The following is a 17,661-nucleotide window of genomic DNA, read 5'->3' as shown; positions in this document are numbered from 1 at the left end:
ACTGAGTGTTCCGCACTCGCATCTGCTTTTTACGTTACTGAAAAATTCTGTTCATACCCATGCACTCATGCACCTATAAAAATTTCCACCAATTTAAAATTATTAGTTTTTAAGTCTGCGATTTTAATTTGTTTATTTTTCTTTTTTCATTCAGCTTTTAGCTTCATTTTTATTTAACTGCCTTTTTTTTTAGTTGTTTTGGTTACAGTTCTTGTTGTCAATATTAATTGTGCTCATTTCTTAGGAAGTTGTGTCTCACAGCAAGAAGCTGACAAAAAAAAATAAATCCCAACTCTCTGATATGATGATGATGAATAAGCAGAAAGGAGGCCTGAAGGCATTGAGCAAAGAGAAGCGAGAGAAGCTGGAGGCCTATCAGAACCTTTTCTACTTGCTGCAGGTACTGATGTACAAATGAATGCTGTCTTTTTTTTAATTTTTTTTTTATTTTATTTATTAATGTCCCGTTTGGAAAACATTCTAAACTTTTAAAATTCTTAGTTTTAGAAAAACAAGTGTGTTAACACGGTTCTAAAATCTTTAGTCCAAATTCAGGTAATTTGCTTAGAATGACTTAGATTTTGCTCCACTTTTGTGTACCTGGATATCTGTTAGGATGAGGCTCATGTCATCTGCCATCACCATGAAACACTGGAACTCATATCCACCATCCTTCTGAGTCTATTATCGTCTGCCTTTTTGCTCCACTTGAATCTTTTACTGTTAAACACAACATCTTTTGCTTCAGTCGTAAGTCTTTTTCCCAGCCTGGTGTTTGTCTTCCTCTCACTTGGTGACATTCTGTATATCCATCTGATCGCTCTTATCTGCATTCCTTCCAACTTTCTTTCATGCTCAGCCTTCATTGGCTTTGTTTCCCTTTTATACATAATTCAGCTCCTCACACAGTGTTCATAAACTTTTCTTTTCACAGGTAAAGAAAATTTGTAGCATTCATGGTCCCTGTCAGTGAACAAACTATGAAAAAAGTCATGTGTTTATTATTTTAATATGTTGTTTTTCTTCTGTTTGGTTTGCAGACAAACCCTACCTATCTAGCTAAACTCATCTTTCAGATGCCCCAAAATAAATCCACCAAATTCATGGACTCTGTTATCTTTACACTATATAATTATGCTTCTAATCAGCGTGAAGAATACCTTCTTCTCAAGCTCTTCAAGACAGCTCTGCAAGAAGAGATTAAGTATGTTTCCTGGGGTACTATATTAGCATGGATAGCATTCCAACATTTAAGATTCTCTGTCATTCAGTATTGTTAAACTGAGTTGAATAAAATATGAAGTCACTTTATTCTATGTGTGTGGTATAGCCAAAATGAAAAATAAGGAGTGCTATGCTGGGGTAATAGTTCTATCACAATGACAGTTCTGCATTTTTGACCAATGGAGAATGAAATGCAACACTAATCATGTCAGTACTTTCATTTTGCAATCCTCAAATTAGCATACCATGTAGATTCGTATAATTTATCAAAGAGGTTGACATCTTTATGTCAATTATATAACTGCAGTCAATCTTGGCATATATGATCCCTACGTTATTCAAGGGTAAATTAAAAAGTAAAGGCAATTTTGAAAATTACACAGTAACCACAATGGATAGAAGCTGAAACAAAACAACATGTTCACAATGCTGTATAGGTTGTTCAAATAAGCACAGAGCAGTACTCTACCATTAGTCTAGTTGAAGCCAGGGTCAAATGAACATGGGCAGTGCTGCATGATTGCACCATAATGAAATTTCTTTTGGCAGATGGAGTATAACCTACTGAAATTCACCAAAGGGTGCTGGCTCATTACAGCTTGACTCAGTGAAAACTTTATGAATAGGTAGTAGGGTTTAAAGTGGGAAGGACAAGTGTAACTGACAAAGCTCAATCTGGTCGACCATTGGCATCATGCACACAAGCCCACATTGACATGGCGAATGGCTTTTATCAAAGGAGACCAACAGATAATATTGTCCACTGCTGCTGCACATTTGGATATCAGCTATGGATCTGCACATGCCATAGTGCATGATTACTTGAGGCATCGAAAAGTTAGCGCAAGATAGGCATTCAAACAGCTTAACAATCTGCAGAAACCAACATCCTTTGCTGAATTTCATCAGGTTTCATTGCTTCTACCCAAAGAAATCCAATTGCGGTGTATTCTTCAATAATGGCGCAATCCTATAGTGCAGCGTCCATGTTCATTTGACCTTGGCTTCAACTAACTAATAGCAGAGCATTGTGCGCTGTGTTACTGAAATACCCTTAAGCCACCTCGAACATGTTGAATTGTATCAGCTTCTCAGTATCAGTTACCAGGGGGCATAATTTTCAAATTACCTTTACTTTTTCCATTTATACTCATTTAAGTTTTGTAAATATTATAAGTAAACATGTTTCATGCAACTATACAAAACTGTTTAAGGACAAAACATTCAAATATTCTAGATGTTTTTCTAGTAAAATGGGTATCAGACTTAGTATGCAAGTTACAGAAACATATCTAACCTCCATAAGACTGCTTTGCACAGGTATGAGCTTACTGGTACAAATAAATTATCATTTTATTCACCATTATAGTCTGTAATATAAAGGCCTTTTTATATTACCAACCACTTTTAACCACAGTATTTTTCCAGTGGAATTCAGACTCTCCAAGTATCATATTGTAGCACTGATCAAATGGATAAGTAGTTATTTCAACACTCTTAAGTAGCTTGCTATCTTTAGAATGACATCACACTTTGGCTACACTAGCTTGTGGTTGTGCTGCTGTAACAGGCTGGTCTTTTTTGTAAGTTTTCCTGCTGAAACTGATACTGTTAATTTAAATGATGAAATGCCAGCTTATACTGCTGCTGACTCAGCCATGAAGTCATCCCTAGGCTGATGCAACTTGTCTATGCTGTTAAGATTTGATGTTTTGTTACAGAAGTATAACTGACCCCCATCCTTTTATTAAAGACCTATACATAGAAGCACAATTACAGTTTGCAGCTATTGACAGTGCTTTTCTCATATGATTATTAATAGGTCAAAGGTAGATCACATCCAAGAGATTGTTACTGGAAATCCCACTGTAATAAAGATGGTAGTAAGCTTTAACCGAGGTACTAGGGGGCAGAATGCCTTGAGACAAATTCTGGCTCCAGTGGTGAAAGAGATTATGGATGACAAAACCCTCAACATCAAAACAGACCCTGTGGATATTTACAAGAGTTGGGTCAACCAGATGGAGTCACAGACTGGTGAAGCCAGGTGAGAAACACTTTGCATACTTTTTAAGATATTTAGCTTTGGATCTTCGACGAAATGCAATATATAACATGTTCCTTATCAGATATCTTCTTTTAATACTTTTACAAGAAACATTTTATAAGTACAGTAAATCAGTCAACAGGTTCTCTATGGTGCTGACTTCCTGACACTACCTTCTACAGATTCAGTAAGGAGCCAGTGAGCCATCTTGTAATTAATGTAAAAAAAAAATATGCATTCCTGCTTTTTTCGATTGCACCTTTCATTTTTAATGTTTGTTATACTACGTGTTGGAAGATGACAGATTAAACAGATTTACTGAAAACAATTTGAGAATAACTGTGATGACAGCAGTTTATTCACCCCAACAAGATCATCTGTCCTATCCACCTAGATTGTCAAAAATAATATTGTCGAGATCTGAACGTCCCTAAAGTCCTACTCTACTCTCATTTTATGTCCTATTGTTCTATAAGTGAAGAAAAATGTTCTAACATGTTAATGGCAAATTTCACACACGTTTCCTTACATTTATTTGCACTAAATTTCATCTGCCCCAAATTTGCCTAAACCTGTATGTTGTCCAATTACTTCTGTAACAGTGTGGCAAACTCCTACATTATGTGCTCTTCCACCTAGTTTGGTATCATGTGCGAACTTAACCAGCTAATTATGTTTTTTGTAATAATAATATCACATCTACTATCTTTGTATGAATTTCCTTATTGAATTGCAGTATCTCTCTATTATAAAAAAAATCCTGGAAAGGAAAAGCAGGGCGACGAGACGTGATCTTCTCGGAAGACACTTAAAAGACCCGCGAGATGAAGGAGACTGGCCACGGAGCGTCTTGTGAGGACAGTAAACATGAGACTTGATTTCAAGAGATTGTCCCAGGGCCATCTCGCAGGGACGTGGAACATGAGATTCTTGCAAGACACACCCTACTTACAAATAAGAGCACGGCCAGCCAAACACTCAGTCATGTAAAGGCACGTAGCACACACAGATCCTGTGCTCTCAGCACATATAAAGTGTATAAGGACAATACGTTCTAGATGAAATGTCAACGACTAAGCAAAGAAGAAAGAGCAGCGAGGAGAAAAGAGACCCAAAAGCATTGGAGAGAACAAAAGGCAGATAAGAGTTTATGAAAGCAGTGGAATTCGAAAGACTCAAACAAACAATGGCGCGATACACATGCAGAGAAAGGTACAGAATATGAAAGCAGTAAAATTCGAAAGTATTGTAGCGTCCCAGTCAAGTTGAAGCCTTTTTTGTTTTAAGTGACTGTTAGGTCCGATTTGAGGGAGGGCGGAGTACAGCACGGAAGACTGATAGCGGGGTATTGATTGATGCGGTAAGGGGCTGAGAGACCTGGGGGAGGAGGGGTTGGAGAGAGTGCTAGAAACTTGTGTTTGGGGTTACGAAGTCGGAGATTGTTCAAGTAAAACTTTTGTGACACTTTATAATGTCAGTCACTACAGTATCAATAAAAAGATAGTAAAGATCGCATTAGCGCAAACAAAAGGTAATTAACACTAGAATTACCAGAGTCTACGAAAAAACTCGTAGATCCGGCCCACCTTAAAACCGTTCTCACCTCTCTTTTGTCTTCTAAATGTGCCGATTAAGACGAGCAGCAAGCAGCCGGTTATTCCATCCCCCACCGTCGCAGAATGTTCACTAAGTTTTCTCAGCTCATACCTTGTTTGATTATCTGGGAGTGACTGAACTGCTGGAGTTTTAGAATGGAAATAATAGATCGTTATTTGGAATACACGCATTTAATGTGTGTTCCGTTTCTACAGTAATCTGTGTAAACACATTTTTAAGACAGAAATGCTTTTCATATTTTAGTAGTAAATGACAAAATGTAGGCATCAACTATATAATGTATGAAGCCTGAAGTCCAAAGATCAAGTAAACACTTTTACAAAAGGTTCAAGGAAAAGACAACAGCTTCAGTGGCATAGCGGTAAGATTTGCTGACTTGTAATTAAGAGTCCCCGGTTCAATCCCCACTCACTCCTATATGTGACTTGTAATTAAGAGTCCCCGGTTCAATCCCCACTCACTCCTATATTTGCCGTTTTCAGTAGTGAGCTGCTCTTTTTGTTAATATTTTACAGTACACACATACGTTTGGTTTGCGTCTGTAACACAGGGTGTGCATTTATAGGACCTATAAAAGTTAACATTTTTTTTAACTTTCGTTCTCTCTAAATCACGATACATACTACTGTCCCCCCCACTCAGGGATCTGACGCTGTTATTTTTCATTTGAAACGGAATAACTGGAGATGTGAGTGTTGTTTTGAGACAATGGAACTGGACATTCTCTCATCTGGAGGGATTAAAGCTGACACACAAATGCTGGCGAATCTGCCTTCTTCGTATCTCACCATCACTTGATTTTTTTTTATTCAGTTTTATTGAGTGTTCCTGCTCATGCTGAATTAGTGTGCACCTTACTTAAAAACACAGACGTAGGTATATATGATATTTGGAATTATTCGTTTTATGACATGTATAGTACATTTCAGAAAATTTTGTGGCACGGATGCAACATTATTCATATTCATTCGCATAACATCTTGCGGTTTGTCATCAGTGACTGCATGTTTTTTTTTCCTGATCTTGCCAGTCCCCACATGTTGCAGTATGCTGTTTCTTTTGTACTCCAGGACATGCAGAGGATAGAATAGTACAGAACAGTATCTTCAGCGCTATCATCAGATTCAAATGTTAACTGTTCATACACACACGCAAGGATCATCTTTCCTACATTTACAACGTGTGTACCTGTTACAATGTACAAGCTTCTCTCTATGCTGTGGTTTCTATTATATACCTGAAAGAAAGAGACAATATATGTGAAAACATGATCGCACTAATGCAATATTATTTGAAAACGAACAGCGTCAGATCGGGTGTGGATTTATGCTGGCGCTATTACTGAAAGAAAAAAAAAATCAACATGTGCGTTGATCCTGCAGCACTGAATAAGCTCACGCGCTCTAACATCCCCCATCACCCCCCTCCCCCGATCTGACTCTAAGTAACAGCGCAAGTACAGACACAAACCAAGTGTGATCAAGAGTCCTCGGTCCACTCACTCCTATATTTGCCGTTTTCAGTAGTAAGCTGCTCTTTTTGTTAATATTATACAGTACACACATACACTTGCTTTGCGTCTGTACTTGCACTGTTACTTAGAGTCAGATCAGGAGGGGGGGGGGGTGTTAGAGCGCATGAGCTTATTCAGTGCAGCAGGATCAGTGCACATGTTGATCTTTTTTTTCTTTCAGTACATGTGTCTTCCCTGTTCATGTATATATCTAGTGACTTTTCTGCCTGTCTGTCTCTCTATTACGCAGTGCTCTTTCTGTCTGTGTGTTATGGATCTTAAAAATAAATTATAAGGACACTTGTTCATGTTAATTGCAGTCTCAATTGTTAAAAAATATTTTAAAAGGCATCCCACATGAAAATATAATGATCTCATTAACTGACAGTGCATACCAATTTATAAATTTTATGTCCGTTTGAGGTTAAAAAAAAAAAAAACAACACTTTCTCCTCAACAGGGAATCGAACTCACATCTCTGAGGGACAGTAAACCTGGTGCACTTTGAGACAGCAAATCTTACCACTACGCCACGGAAGCTGTTGTATTGTTCTTGGACCTTTTGTGAAAGTATTTATTTGATGTTTGGACTTCATGCTTCACACATTCTATAGTTTATGCCTACATTTTGTAACATTTATTACTAAAATATGAAAAAGTTTCTGTTTTAACAATGTGTTTACACAGATTACTGTAGAAACGGAACAAACATGAAATGTGTGTGTTCCAAATAACGATCTATTATTTCCACTCTAAAACTCCACTTCACTCCCAGATAATCAATCAAGGCATGAGCTGGGAGAAGTTCATGCATGTTCTAAGTCGGTTGGGGGATGCCTGCAGCTTGTTTTTATCTGGCACATTTAGAGGACAAAGGAAGCTGGCGGAGAGGTGCGAATGGTTTTAAGGTGGGCCGGATCTACAAGTTTTTTCGTAGACTCTGGTAATTCTAGTGTTAATCATCAGAACCAGGTGTAATTGAAAAAATAGCCGGTCAAATTGAGGTCAGAAATAAAAGGCAAAGAGTGGAAAACAAAGTCTTTTCACCTTCGGATCATTCAATGCACAAAACGTGGATTTACACAATAATGGCCCATACGCTATGAGAATCTGTGGTCCCGCACCAGTTAAAGCAACGACAAGTTTCATTTCAAAGAATACACAATTCGGTAAGGTGTATATTTATGATCACGGAGAAGCGATGTAAATTTGAACAGGTGACAAGAAAGGTGATGTATATATTCCGCGAATAACGTTAGACACTAAAGGAGATTGTGATATGCCATTCATATTAAAATGTTTACCGTGAGAATAGCTTTTGCTATGACAATTAACAAATCACAGGGACAAACGTTAGAAAAAGTCAGATTATTTGTTAGAGAAACAGAAACAATGTTCATTCACGGGCAGTTATACGTTGCGTTGTCACAATTGTCTCCAAAAATGTAATCAAAATTCAGTGCAATCTTGAAGAAAAGATAATTCCAAATATTGTTTTTAATGAAGCTTTAAAGTAAAAGTGCAAATAATGAAATTGAAACAATTCCAAAGGAAAAAAAAAAAGCTTTTAAAATTGTATATCCGATTAACCAAACACAGGGGTTGGCGAATGAAGCGTTCAGGGGGCGGAGCCCCCTAGTATTAATTAAACATGGCACCTGTTCTAAACATGCACTGCTCAGTCTTTATCAGATGCTCCCATTAATTTACCTATGATGCATTTTATGCTTAGTGGCCTATTTATACTCACTTGGATCAGCCCAATCATGCTTTTATATAACCACGTAATATTTTTTTGCCTCCAGTGCTTAGAAATGTATCCTGTGCAGGGTTTTACGAAAAATATGTATCAAGGATTTATACATGTACTTGATAACTTCCTCAAGCATCTTGTGTGGTCCTGGTGATTTTTTTTTTTTTTTTTTGATTTTCTTTTAATTTCTGTCTATTTAATCTAAAATTACTTCTCCCTCTACAGTTTCCATATCACTTGAGTACCTCCTTAGTATATGTTACTTTTGGGAGATTACCAATTTGTTCACATAAGTGGACTTCAGAAAAGCAGAAGTTCACTGTTTGTATATTCTATCTTAACTTTACTATTCCTAATACCCTTCACCTGTTCCTTGACTGTTCTTTTGCCGTTTCTGGCATTGTTCTGTCTAACTACGTCATCCTCCTTAGTATCCTTAATAACCATTGTGCATTGAAGCAGAAACCTTGACATCATGTAAAACATATTTGGTAAGATATTGGGATAATTTAACGATTAGTTGAACAAGCAAGCTTGACAGACTGAATAGTCATCCTCTCCTTTGTCAAAGTTCTTGTGTTTTTATTACATAATTGATGCAGTCTTTAGCTAGAAGCTTGTCTTATTCTTGTGTAAGCATAGCAGCTAGGGTGATGGAAAAAAGTGTTTGTACCAGTCTTGTCATGCATTGTAAACACAAAGTAATTTGTAGACGGATTTAACACCTCCATATTATGAAGAATGCAATTTATGATAAGTTCAATATCATAGGTCTTGGATATTGAACTTTTTAACAAACAGACCTTAGTGTGTAATGATTGGCAGCATTTCATCCTCCACACTGACCCTCAAAACATGTACTGCTAATTTCCATCATAGATGTCATCACCAGTCATGATGAGATGGCTTACATAGAAGTATTCTTGCCAGGACAATAATTTCGCCCTTAGTATCAGCTTTCCAAGGAACTGCTCATTGACTACAGAACATAGTAGCCAGACCACATTTTCTTTTAGATTGGAGGGGATGCTGTTGAAAAAGTGACCAGCCTTACATTTCTTGGAGTGACTGTTGTTGACATATTGAAGTGGGCACAATACATTTCATCAGTTATTAAAAAGACTCCCCAGTTCCTTAACTTTTGTAAATGTAGGACAGATTGCATTCCTCCATCTGTTCTCTTGAATTTCTGAAGGTGCACACTGGATTGTATTTTCACTACATTGCATCCTGTTATGACACCTGCTTGTCTCAAGCACTGCAGAGAGTGGTGAAGCAGGCATAGAATATTACTAGCACCAAGCTGCCTTTTCTGTAGGACATATACAACATTTACTCCCTTAGAAGGTGAAACAATATAATTAAAGACCTACAGTAAACCATTCTGCACAGCTGCTTTTCTTACTCCACCTTTGTCAAGAGCTTCAGAAATGGCAGAGTTACAGATTTTGATGAAATTCATACTGAAATTCTTAAAGAATGTCCTCAGAAAAGCAAGGACCATGATTCAGTAAAATTCATGCAATTATGTTGTCTACTGTGGATTGCTAGTCTGTTCATTTTACGAGGATTTGGCTTTGTTTGCTGTTTTCACAGTACGTATATCAGTGGTTCATTTTCCTCTTTTATAATGGAACAATAAGAGCATTAATGTAAACAGTTTACTGCAGGGGTTTCCAAATTTTTTTTTTTTTTTTTTTTTTTTTTAAATTTATTTTTTTTTTTTTTTTAATCTAGGACCCCAAAATGTTGTACCATCTGGTTAGGGCCTCCCAATAATATAAACCCAATTCGAATGTTGTACGATCTGGTTAGGGCCTCCCAATAATATAAACCCAATTTGACAAAGGTAGAGCACAATCTTGCATCAGCAGTTACACAGCATAATTTGGTATAACAGCAGACCTGTCAAAATCAAATAAATTCTTACGTACTGTAGACTACTGACACACATGCGATGAAATGTCCTTGTATATCTGTAGACATGGGGTTCTCAACCTTTTTTTGCCTTACCCTCTTGGGGAAATGAATGTTTTGAAGTACAATGGTTTATTTGGTCTTTAATTGTTAAGTACTGATCCCTGATTAGGCACAAACAACTTAGTGTGATGTTTCTTAAATCCCCCATCTGTAATATTGTATTTTGGGAATTTTATTTTGAATAGTCCACATGTGAATTCAGATTAAAAGAAGTATTCACAATTTACATAGTACTTCAGGTCCATCCAAGAGTCAGTTATTAAATTTGTGTTTGTTAAGTACTTTTGTAACAGTGAGTCATATTCAAAAGTAATAATGATAACAGAATTCAATTACATGTGCTGGTAGACTACATTAGTGTTTTTAACAGCACTAAAAACTAAACACAAATAGGCTTTTCCTGGATCAACAGATTTCATACAGTACAGAGCAGATTGCATTTGAAGTGATGTGAAAATGGAGTTGATTAATGATGGTTAGTGGTGGGAGTTCTGTGATTAATTCTTGTTCACTTTTCTTAAACATAACATTTTAAAAATTATACCCAATAGAGTGAAACCCAGTAACTAGCAAATGAAAAAAAACTATTAATGCAAAATGACCAGTACTAGTATAAAATCAGTAGCAATATTACCCAATGAAAGGAAAAAAGGAACTGAATTAAGTTCCCCATCTAGGTATTAATATTAGTTAAAACACAGTGATTCGTTCAAATTTTATAAATAAGTAAAAAATTGGAAAGGAACTGATTTATTGTGTAACAGGAATGCGAAAAGTACACGATGGGCAAAGTGATCATTGGCTTTCCACATTTGTTTGTGTATTTCTGATGAAAGGACACTTCTCAGATAAAGAAGAATGGGTAGATGACTTTTCTATAGGGAGGGAAACAATTTGGCAATAGAGCAGTGTCACCAAGTGCCACATGAGAATAACAAGAAGTGAAACAAAATAGGTGAGGGTTAGTAACAGTTCATATTAGTACTAATGACTAACAGTAGAGATGCAGTATGCACAGCTAATCAGCAGCTCTACTCAGGGTATGCTAAAATGAGGTAATGAGTCTTCAGCCGTGATTTAAAAGCTGAAACTGAAGGGGCACCTCTTATAACAGGCCTTCCCACAACTCCGGGGCCCTGTAATTAAAAGCTTGACCTCTCACTGTTATTTTATTAATTCTTGCAATCATAAGCAGATTGGCATCTTGGGATCTTAATGTGTTCTTGGGTTTGTTAATAACAATAACTTCAGATAAGTAAGCAGTGCCTTTGCAATTTAAGGTTTTATAAATTAAAAGGAGGATTTTGAAATCTGCCCTAAACATAACTAGAAACCAGTTTAAGGACTTAAGAACTGGAGTTGTGTTTGTATTTTCTTGTTGTTGTAATAATTCTTGCAGTGGCATTTTGAATTAATTGAAAGCTGTATAGAGAATTAATTTGAGCAGCCAATGAACACCGCACTGCAGTAGTCAATCCTACTAGAAATAAATGCATAAATTAATTTCTCAGTATCCTGCTTGTTTAGAAAACAACTTAATTTTCCATCATTTTCAAGCTGGGAAAACATGTTTTGGATAGTTTTGTAATATGCGCTTTGAATGATATGCTAGTGTCAAAGATAATACCTAGATTGCGGGCCGATTCAGAAAAACTAATGGTGAATTAAATGGAGTTAAAAATATATATATATATTGTTGCGATCAGAATCAATCTCTCCAATAATTATTATTTCTGTTTTCTCTGTGTTCAAAGACAAGTAGTTCTCATCCATCCACTTCTTGAAGTCACTAACATATCTAATTAAGGACATCATCAGTTCAGTTAAGTAAAATCGGTCCAATGTTTATATCATTTGGGACAGCACTGCCTTTCAAATATAATTAATTAGGAATTTGGCAAACACCATTTAGCTACAGGTTAATGTTGGATCTTTACAATAATAATCTGTAAATATTGTTCAATCAAATCAGTCTTTTATATGCTTATAGAAGTGATTTCCCCTTCCATTTATTTCTAGGGAAGTGACTTTTTTGTACTCTATTACAATCCACACAACGTTACATATACGGTATGCTTAATCACTCAGACAAGTATCTAATTTACTCTTTAAACTACATTTCAAATATTTTTCTGTCTTTTAAAATGCTGCTTACTAAATATATCTATGCCAAAATGGGTTAAATGACAAATATTTATTCTGCATCTCTCTGCAGTGTCCAGAGTTTATTATTTAGAAAAGTCCTTTATGTTTAAGGTACTTGATGTGCTTTCTTTTTTCAGCAAACTTCCGTATGATGTCACTCCAGAGCAGGCTTTGAGTCATGAGGAAGTTCGAACACGGCTTGATTCTTCAATCAAGAACATGCGGACTGTAACAGACAAATTTATATCTGCTATCATCGTTTCTGTGGACAAAATTCCGTAAGTATTTAGCTTAAGAACAGTTTTAATATATTTTGATTTAGAAGAGACTAAAATTGTTTGCCTGGCAGAGAGAAAAATGAACTATCCATTATTTCCAGACTTTTCCTTAATTCATGCCGTAATATCCAGTCTTTTAACTTACTAAATAAGAATGTATTTCTTTTTGAAATTACTGCTTAAGAATGCATGCGGCTTTTTAGTGCTACATTAATTTTAAAAGTAGATTACAGGAAAAGTTGTCCAGATCAGAACTAGTAACAGGAAAGATTTGCAATATCTAACTCAGCAAGGAAGCACAGTCAGTCAGTCATTTTCCAACCCGCTATATCCTAACACAGGGTCCTAATCTATATTCATATGTGTGTCCCAAAAAATTCCTAAAACAATGGGCCTCGGTTATAGTGTTATGGATTTACCAAGTGTACCAAAATACTATGTATCTGAGTACTTATCTCACTGGAGCTTCTTACACTTAAATATGCTAGACACAATTGTCTAAGGGTAAAACATTCCTGCCGTAGATCAGTTCCTGCTTTTCTCAGTAACTGATGTTGGCATTTATTGATAGTCATTGGAACGAGAATAGGCCATTCAGCCCAAAAAGCCCTGTCTACTTAATTCTTCCATGATAACATCAAGTCGAGTTTTAAAGGTCCTTAAAGTCCTACTGTCTAACGCACTACTTAGTAACATTCATTGTGGCTATGGTTCTCTGTGTGAAGAAAAACTTCCTAATGTTTGTGCAAAATTTTCCCTTAACAAGTTCTCAACTCTGTCCCCATGTTCTTTTTGAACTCATTTTAAAGTAACATTCTTGATCCACTAAACTAATTCCTTTCATAATTTTGTACACTTCAATTATGTCACCTCTCGGTATTCTTTTGCTTAAACTGAAAATGCTCAGCCATTTTAATCAAGTCTTAGTGGAATCAGCCCAGTCACTCATCTGTTGACTTTTTCTAGTGCTGCTATGTCTTTTTTTGTAGCCTGGAGACCAAAACTGTACACAGTATTTCAGCATTATGAAGCTTCAGCATAAATCCCTTTGACCTGTACTCTACACATTATCCTATACAACCTAAGTTATGTTAGCCCTCTTAATGGTTTCTAAACACTGTCTGGAACTTGATAGTGACATGTCCACTATGACTCCTAAATCCTTCTTCATAAGGTGTACTTTCAATTTCAGACCTTCCAATGTGTATTTAAATGTAACATTTTTACTTCAAACATGCAGTACAGTATGTACTTTACATTTACTTAAGTAAATTTAATCTGCCACAAATCAAGCCTGTATGCTGTCCATGTTTCTCCATAATAATTCAACGGATTCTAGATTATCTCCCAATCCTCTTACCTTGCTATATTTGAAAATTTAAATCATAGTCATTTATATATATTAAAAATAGTAGTGGCCCTAGCACTGACCCGTGTGGGACACCTCTCTTGTTTTCACTTGATTTTAATAAGGTTTCTTGCATGATCATCTGTTTTCTAGTAACAATTCTGCATGCATCTACACACCACACCCTGAACTGCCATCTCTTTTAGTTTGATGCGTAACTCCTTATGTGGGACCTTATGAAATGCTTTCTGAAAGTCAAGATAAAAATTATCAGTTGCACTACAATGATCATATCCTTTTATTGCGTCCTCATAGAATTCCAGCATGTTAGTAAAATACAACCTCCCACATGTGAACCCCTGCTGACTGTTTGAGCAACTTTGCAAGAATAAGAATTTACTAATCTACCCCTTAATTCTTTCCATTAATTTACCTGTGATGCATGTTAAGATTATTGGCTTGTAGTTAATTGGATCTGCCCGATTACTCTTTCTATATAATAAAATGTTTGACATTTTCCAGTCCAGTCCAGAATTTCCCCAGTGTTCAGTGACTTCCTAAAAATATGTGATATGGGTGGTTTATATATGTTCTCACTAAGTTCTTTAAGCACCTGAGCATGAATAACATCTGATCCACATGATTTGTTTGATTTCTGACGATTTAATCTAAGCAGTACTTCTTCCTCTACAATTTCCAAATCATTCAATATCTCTTTATAAGTCCCTGTTACTGCTGGGAGGTTATCCACTTCCCCACATGTGAAAACCTCACAATAATGCAAGTTTAGAGCATCTGCTGTTTCACTGTCTATATAATTTTATTCCCCTTTACTATTCCCGATACAATTTACCTCCTCCTTGACTGTTCTTTTCCTACTAAAATACTGAATGAATCTCTTTAGGTCATCTTCTTTTTATCTGCAGTATTCCTTCTAACTGCATTTTACCTTCAAAATTTTATTCTTAGTAGCTGCTTTCATGCTGTCTTATGCCCTACAATCCACTTTGCTCTCTGTCCAAACACTGAGAAATGTATAATATTATGGTCCCTTGACACTAGTGGTTCAGTACCTCTAGACACTGAATTCTGTCCTGGTTATTACAAAATGTTAAATCTGCATAGGCTTCCCTGGTGTTGGTGTTTTAACATACTGTGTTTATATAAAAAAAGGTCACTTATTATGTCTAAAAAATCCTGCTCTTGTTACTCTGGTGTTAGTAAATTTAGCCCAGTTAATATATAGGTAGTTAAAGTTCCCCATGACTATAATATCCCCCTGTAAGCTTTCTTTTTAATATTACTAGAAAGACGTGTATAAAAATGACTGTCTGCATTGGGTGCTCCATAGCACACACATAAAACAAGGCCACTTTCCTTACTGCTTTCCAGATGAATGCATGTGTCCTCACTAAGATGTTGCTCATCATCCAAATGAAGAAGACTCGTCTTTAAATTTAGCTTTTACATAAATGGCTCCACCCCTTCTATCCTTCCTAACAATGTGTACCCATATATGTTGTTCTCATCACCATCTTAGTTATGTAGAAAGGTTTCTATTGTAGCTGAGCATAATTCTGATATTATAGTAATAAATTTGAACACACTTGTTTATATTTTTGATAATTCCAGCATTCACAAAAGCTATTTTTAATGTGATACTTACTTTAATTTTGTACTTAGATGTAGGATTTTACTTTACTATGCATATTTGCTTTTACACTATTGTTCTTCCATTCTATTAAAATTCTAAACCTGGCCTGTCCTAAACTTTGTATGTCATTTGATCCAACATGTACAATGACATTAGGATTTGCCCACGCTGTGGCCAGGAGCATATACATCCTTCCATTGAAGTCTCTTACCTCTGCACCTGGAATGCAACTCACTTTGCAAGACCCTCTAGAGAAAACCTACACCTCAATCCACCAAATGATTGAGTCCCCTACTATCACAACCTCTGTTTCTGGGGACTGGTTTTGAGATGGCCTTCTGATTCTCCTCATGCCTGCCTACCACTTAGAGTTTTCAGAGACACCGTCCATCTCCACAAGGGCATGAAAACAGTTTGACACTTCAATTCTGTGGTTGATGTCCCTGGAAACTGTGCACTCTTTGCCTTGCAACTGTAAACCACCTATCTCTAGCTGTTTGGTCTGGAGTCTCCTCTCACACGCTCTTAGGATTGCACACTGTCTCTCAAAAGGAGACCAAGACCAGGTTTGCCAATTCTCTACTATAATGCAAGCCAGCCAACACCTACTCCAGTTCAGCAACTCCTAGCCTGGAGTGCTGGATCAGCTGGTATCTCATGCAGACATAGACTTCAAGGGTGGGGACTGAGTCATCCAAATCATTCTCCAACAAGTCTAACATCCAACAGAACTTGATTTACACTGCCCGCATTTTTTTAAAATTTGGCTTTGAATTACTAAACTGATCAATTATTTTCATTAAATTTAACTTAAGTTATTATTAAAATTAATAAAATGTGGTTTTTTTTGGAATTTGGTACGCTATATTAATCCTCTAGGGCAGGGGTGTCGAACTCTGGTCCTGGAGGGCCGCAATGGTTGCAGGTTTTCATTCTAACCACCTTCTTAATTAGTGACCTGTTTTTGCTGTTAATTAACTTCTTTTGCCTTAGTTTTAATTAACTCGACTCAGACCCCTTAATTCTTTCTATTTCCTTAATTAGCAGCCAAACAATAATGAGACACAAAACGAGCAAACAAGTGACCAGCTAACCACATTATCTGAACATAAAGAAAGGTGAGGGTCTCGGTTAGGTTTATCTCTCAGGGCAATAATCAGAAACAGAAAATCAACAGTTTGGTTAATGTCTGCTGTAGCAGAATGAGACCAGCAGCAAGCCGTGGAATTAAGTAATGGGTTTATTTAAGAGCAAGAATTGGCTTCTCATTAAGACTAGGGGGCTCCGCCCCCTGCTCGCTTCGCTCGCCAACCCCTGGCGTTGGGGCATGATAAAGAGTGAGATGTATGAATTAGATATAGAATAGTGTGCAGGTGTGGATGATGCATATAGAAAGCAAAAAATACAGTGTTTGGCACAGAGTAATGGTTTATTGGAATATTTCTTTGTACACAACATTAGTAGTAAAGATGGTGTCCTGTCCTTGAATGAGTCTTCCTTGGCATGGAGCATTTATAACTTTAACTTTAACGTCAGATGAACGTCGAACACGTGAGAAGGCAACATAAAGTTGTCCATGTCCAAAAACGGGCTCAGAGAGGTAGATGCCAACCTTGTCCATGGTTTGTCCTTGTGATTTGTTGATGGTCATGGCAAATGCAGGTTTAAGATAGATAGATACTTTATTAATCCCAACTGTCGGCGTTTCAATGTAAAAGGTAATTGTAGGTCAGAACTCGTAAGGTCAATTCTAGGAATGAGAACAGTATTGTTAGCATGTGATCCTGTAAGAACTGTTGCTTGAATAACATTGTGTGTCATGGTGTTGACGACTAAACGTGTGCCATTGCATAAACCCTGTTTAGTGTTAAGGTTTCTTAATAGCATGATTATTGTTCCGTTTTTAAGGCTAAGATTGTGTTGTGGTAATCCGGCTGGGTTAATAGTGTTCAAATATTCTAAGGGGAAATTCAGATGTTCATTGTCGTCATCAGAGGCAACTTTGTCAGAGCTTAGAAAGAGCCGTGCCTCTCCAGGAAGTAATGAAATGACCTGGTTATTAATGTGATCAACAATAATATTTTTTGGACATAATATAGTGC

General features: G+C 36.6%; 1 protein-coding gene across 1 annotated transcript in view; it reads left to right on the top strand.

The window, feature by feature from the left end:
- iqgap1 (IQ motif containing GTPase activating protein 1) overlaps nt 1–17,661 on the top strand; it is a 303,190-nt gene that overhangs the window by 229,775 nt on the left and 55,754 nt on the right. Inside the window, exons 24-27 of the mRNA XM_051920214.1 lie at nt 245–400; nt 1,041–1,204; nt 3,047–3,271; nt 12,417–12,557. Coding sequence (XP_051776174.1) covers nt 245–400; nt 1,041–1,204; nt 3,047–3,271; nt 12,417–12,557 — 686 coding nt within the window. The remainder of the gene's footprint in view (nt 1–244; nt 401–1,040; nt 1,205–3,046; nt 3,272–12,416; nt 12,558–17,661) is intronic.

This window comes from Erpetoichthys calabaricus, chromosome 17 (genome assembly GCF_900747795.2).
Source record: "Erpetoichthys calabaricus chromosome 17, fErpCal1.3, whole genome shotgun sequence".
Classification (NCBI taxonomy): domain Eukaryota; kingdom Metazoa; phylum Chordata; class Cladistia; order Polypteriformes; family Polypteridae; genus Erpetoichthys; species Erpetoichthys calabaricus.
Note: the sequence above shows the minus strand (reverse complement) of the source record. Positions and strands in the feature narration are given on the sequence as shown.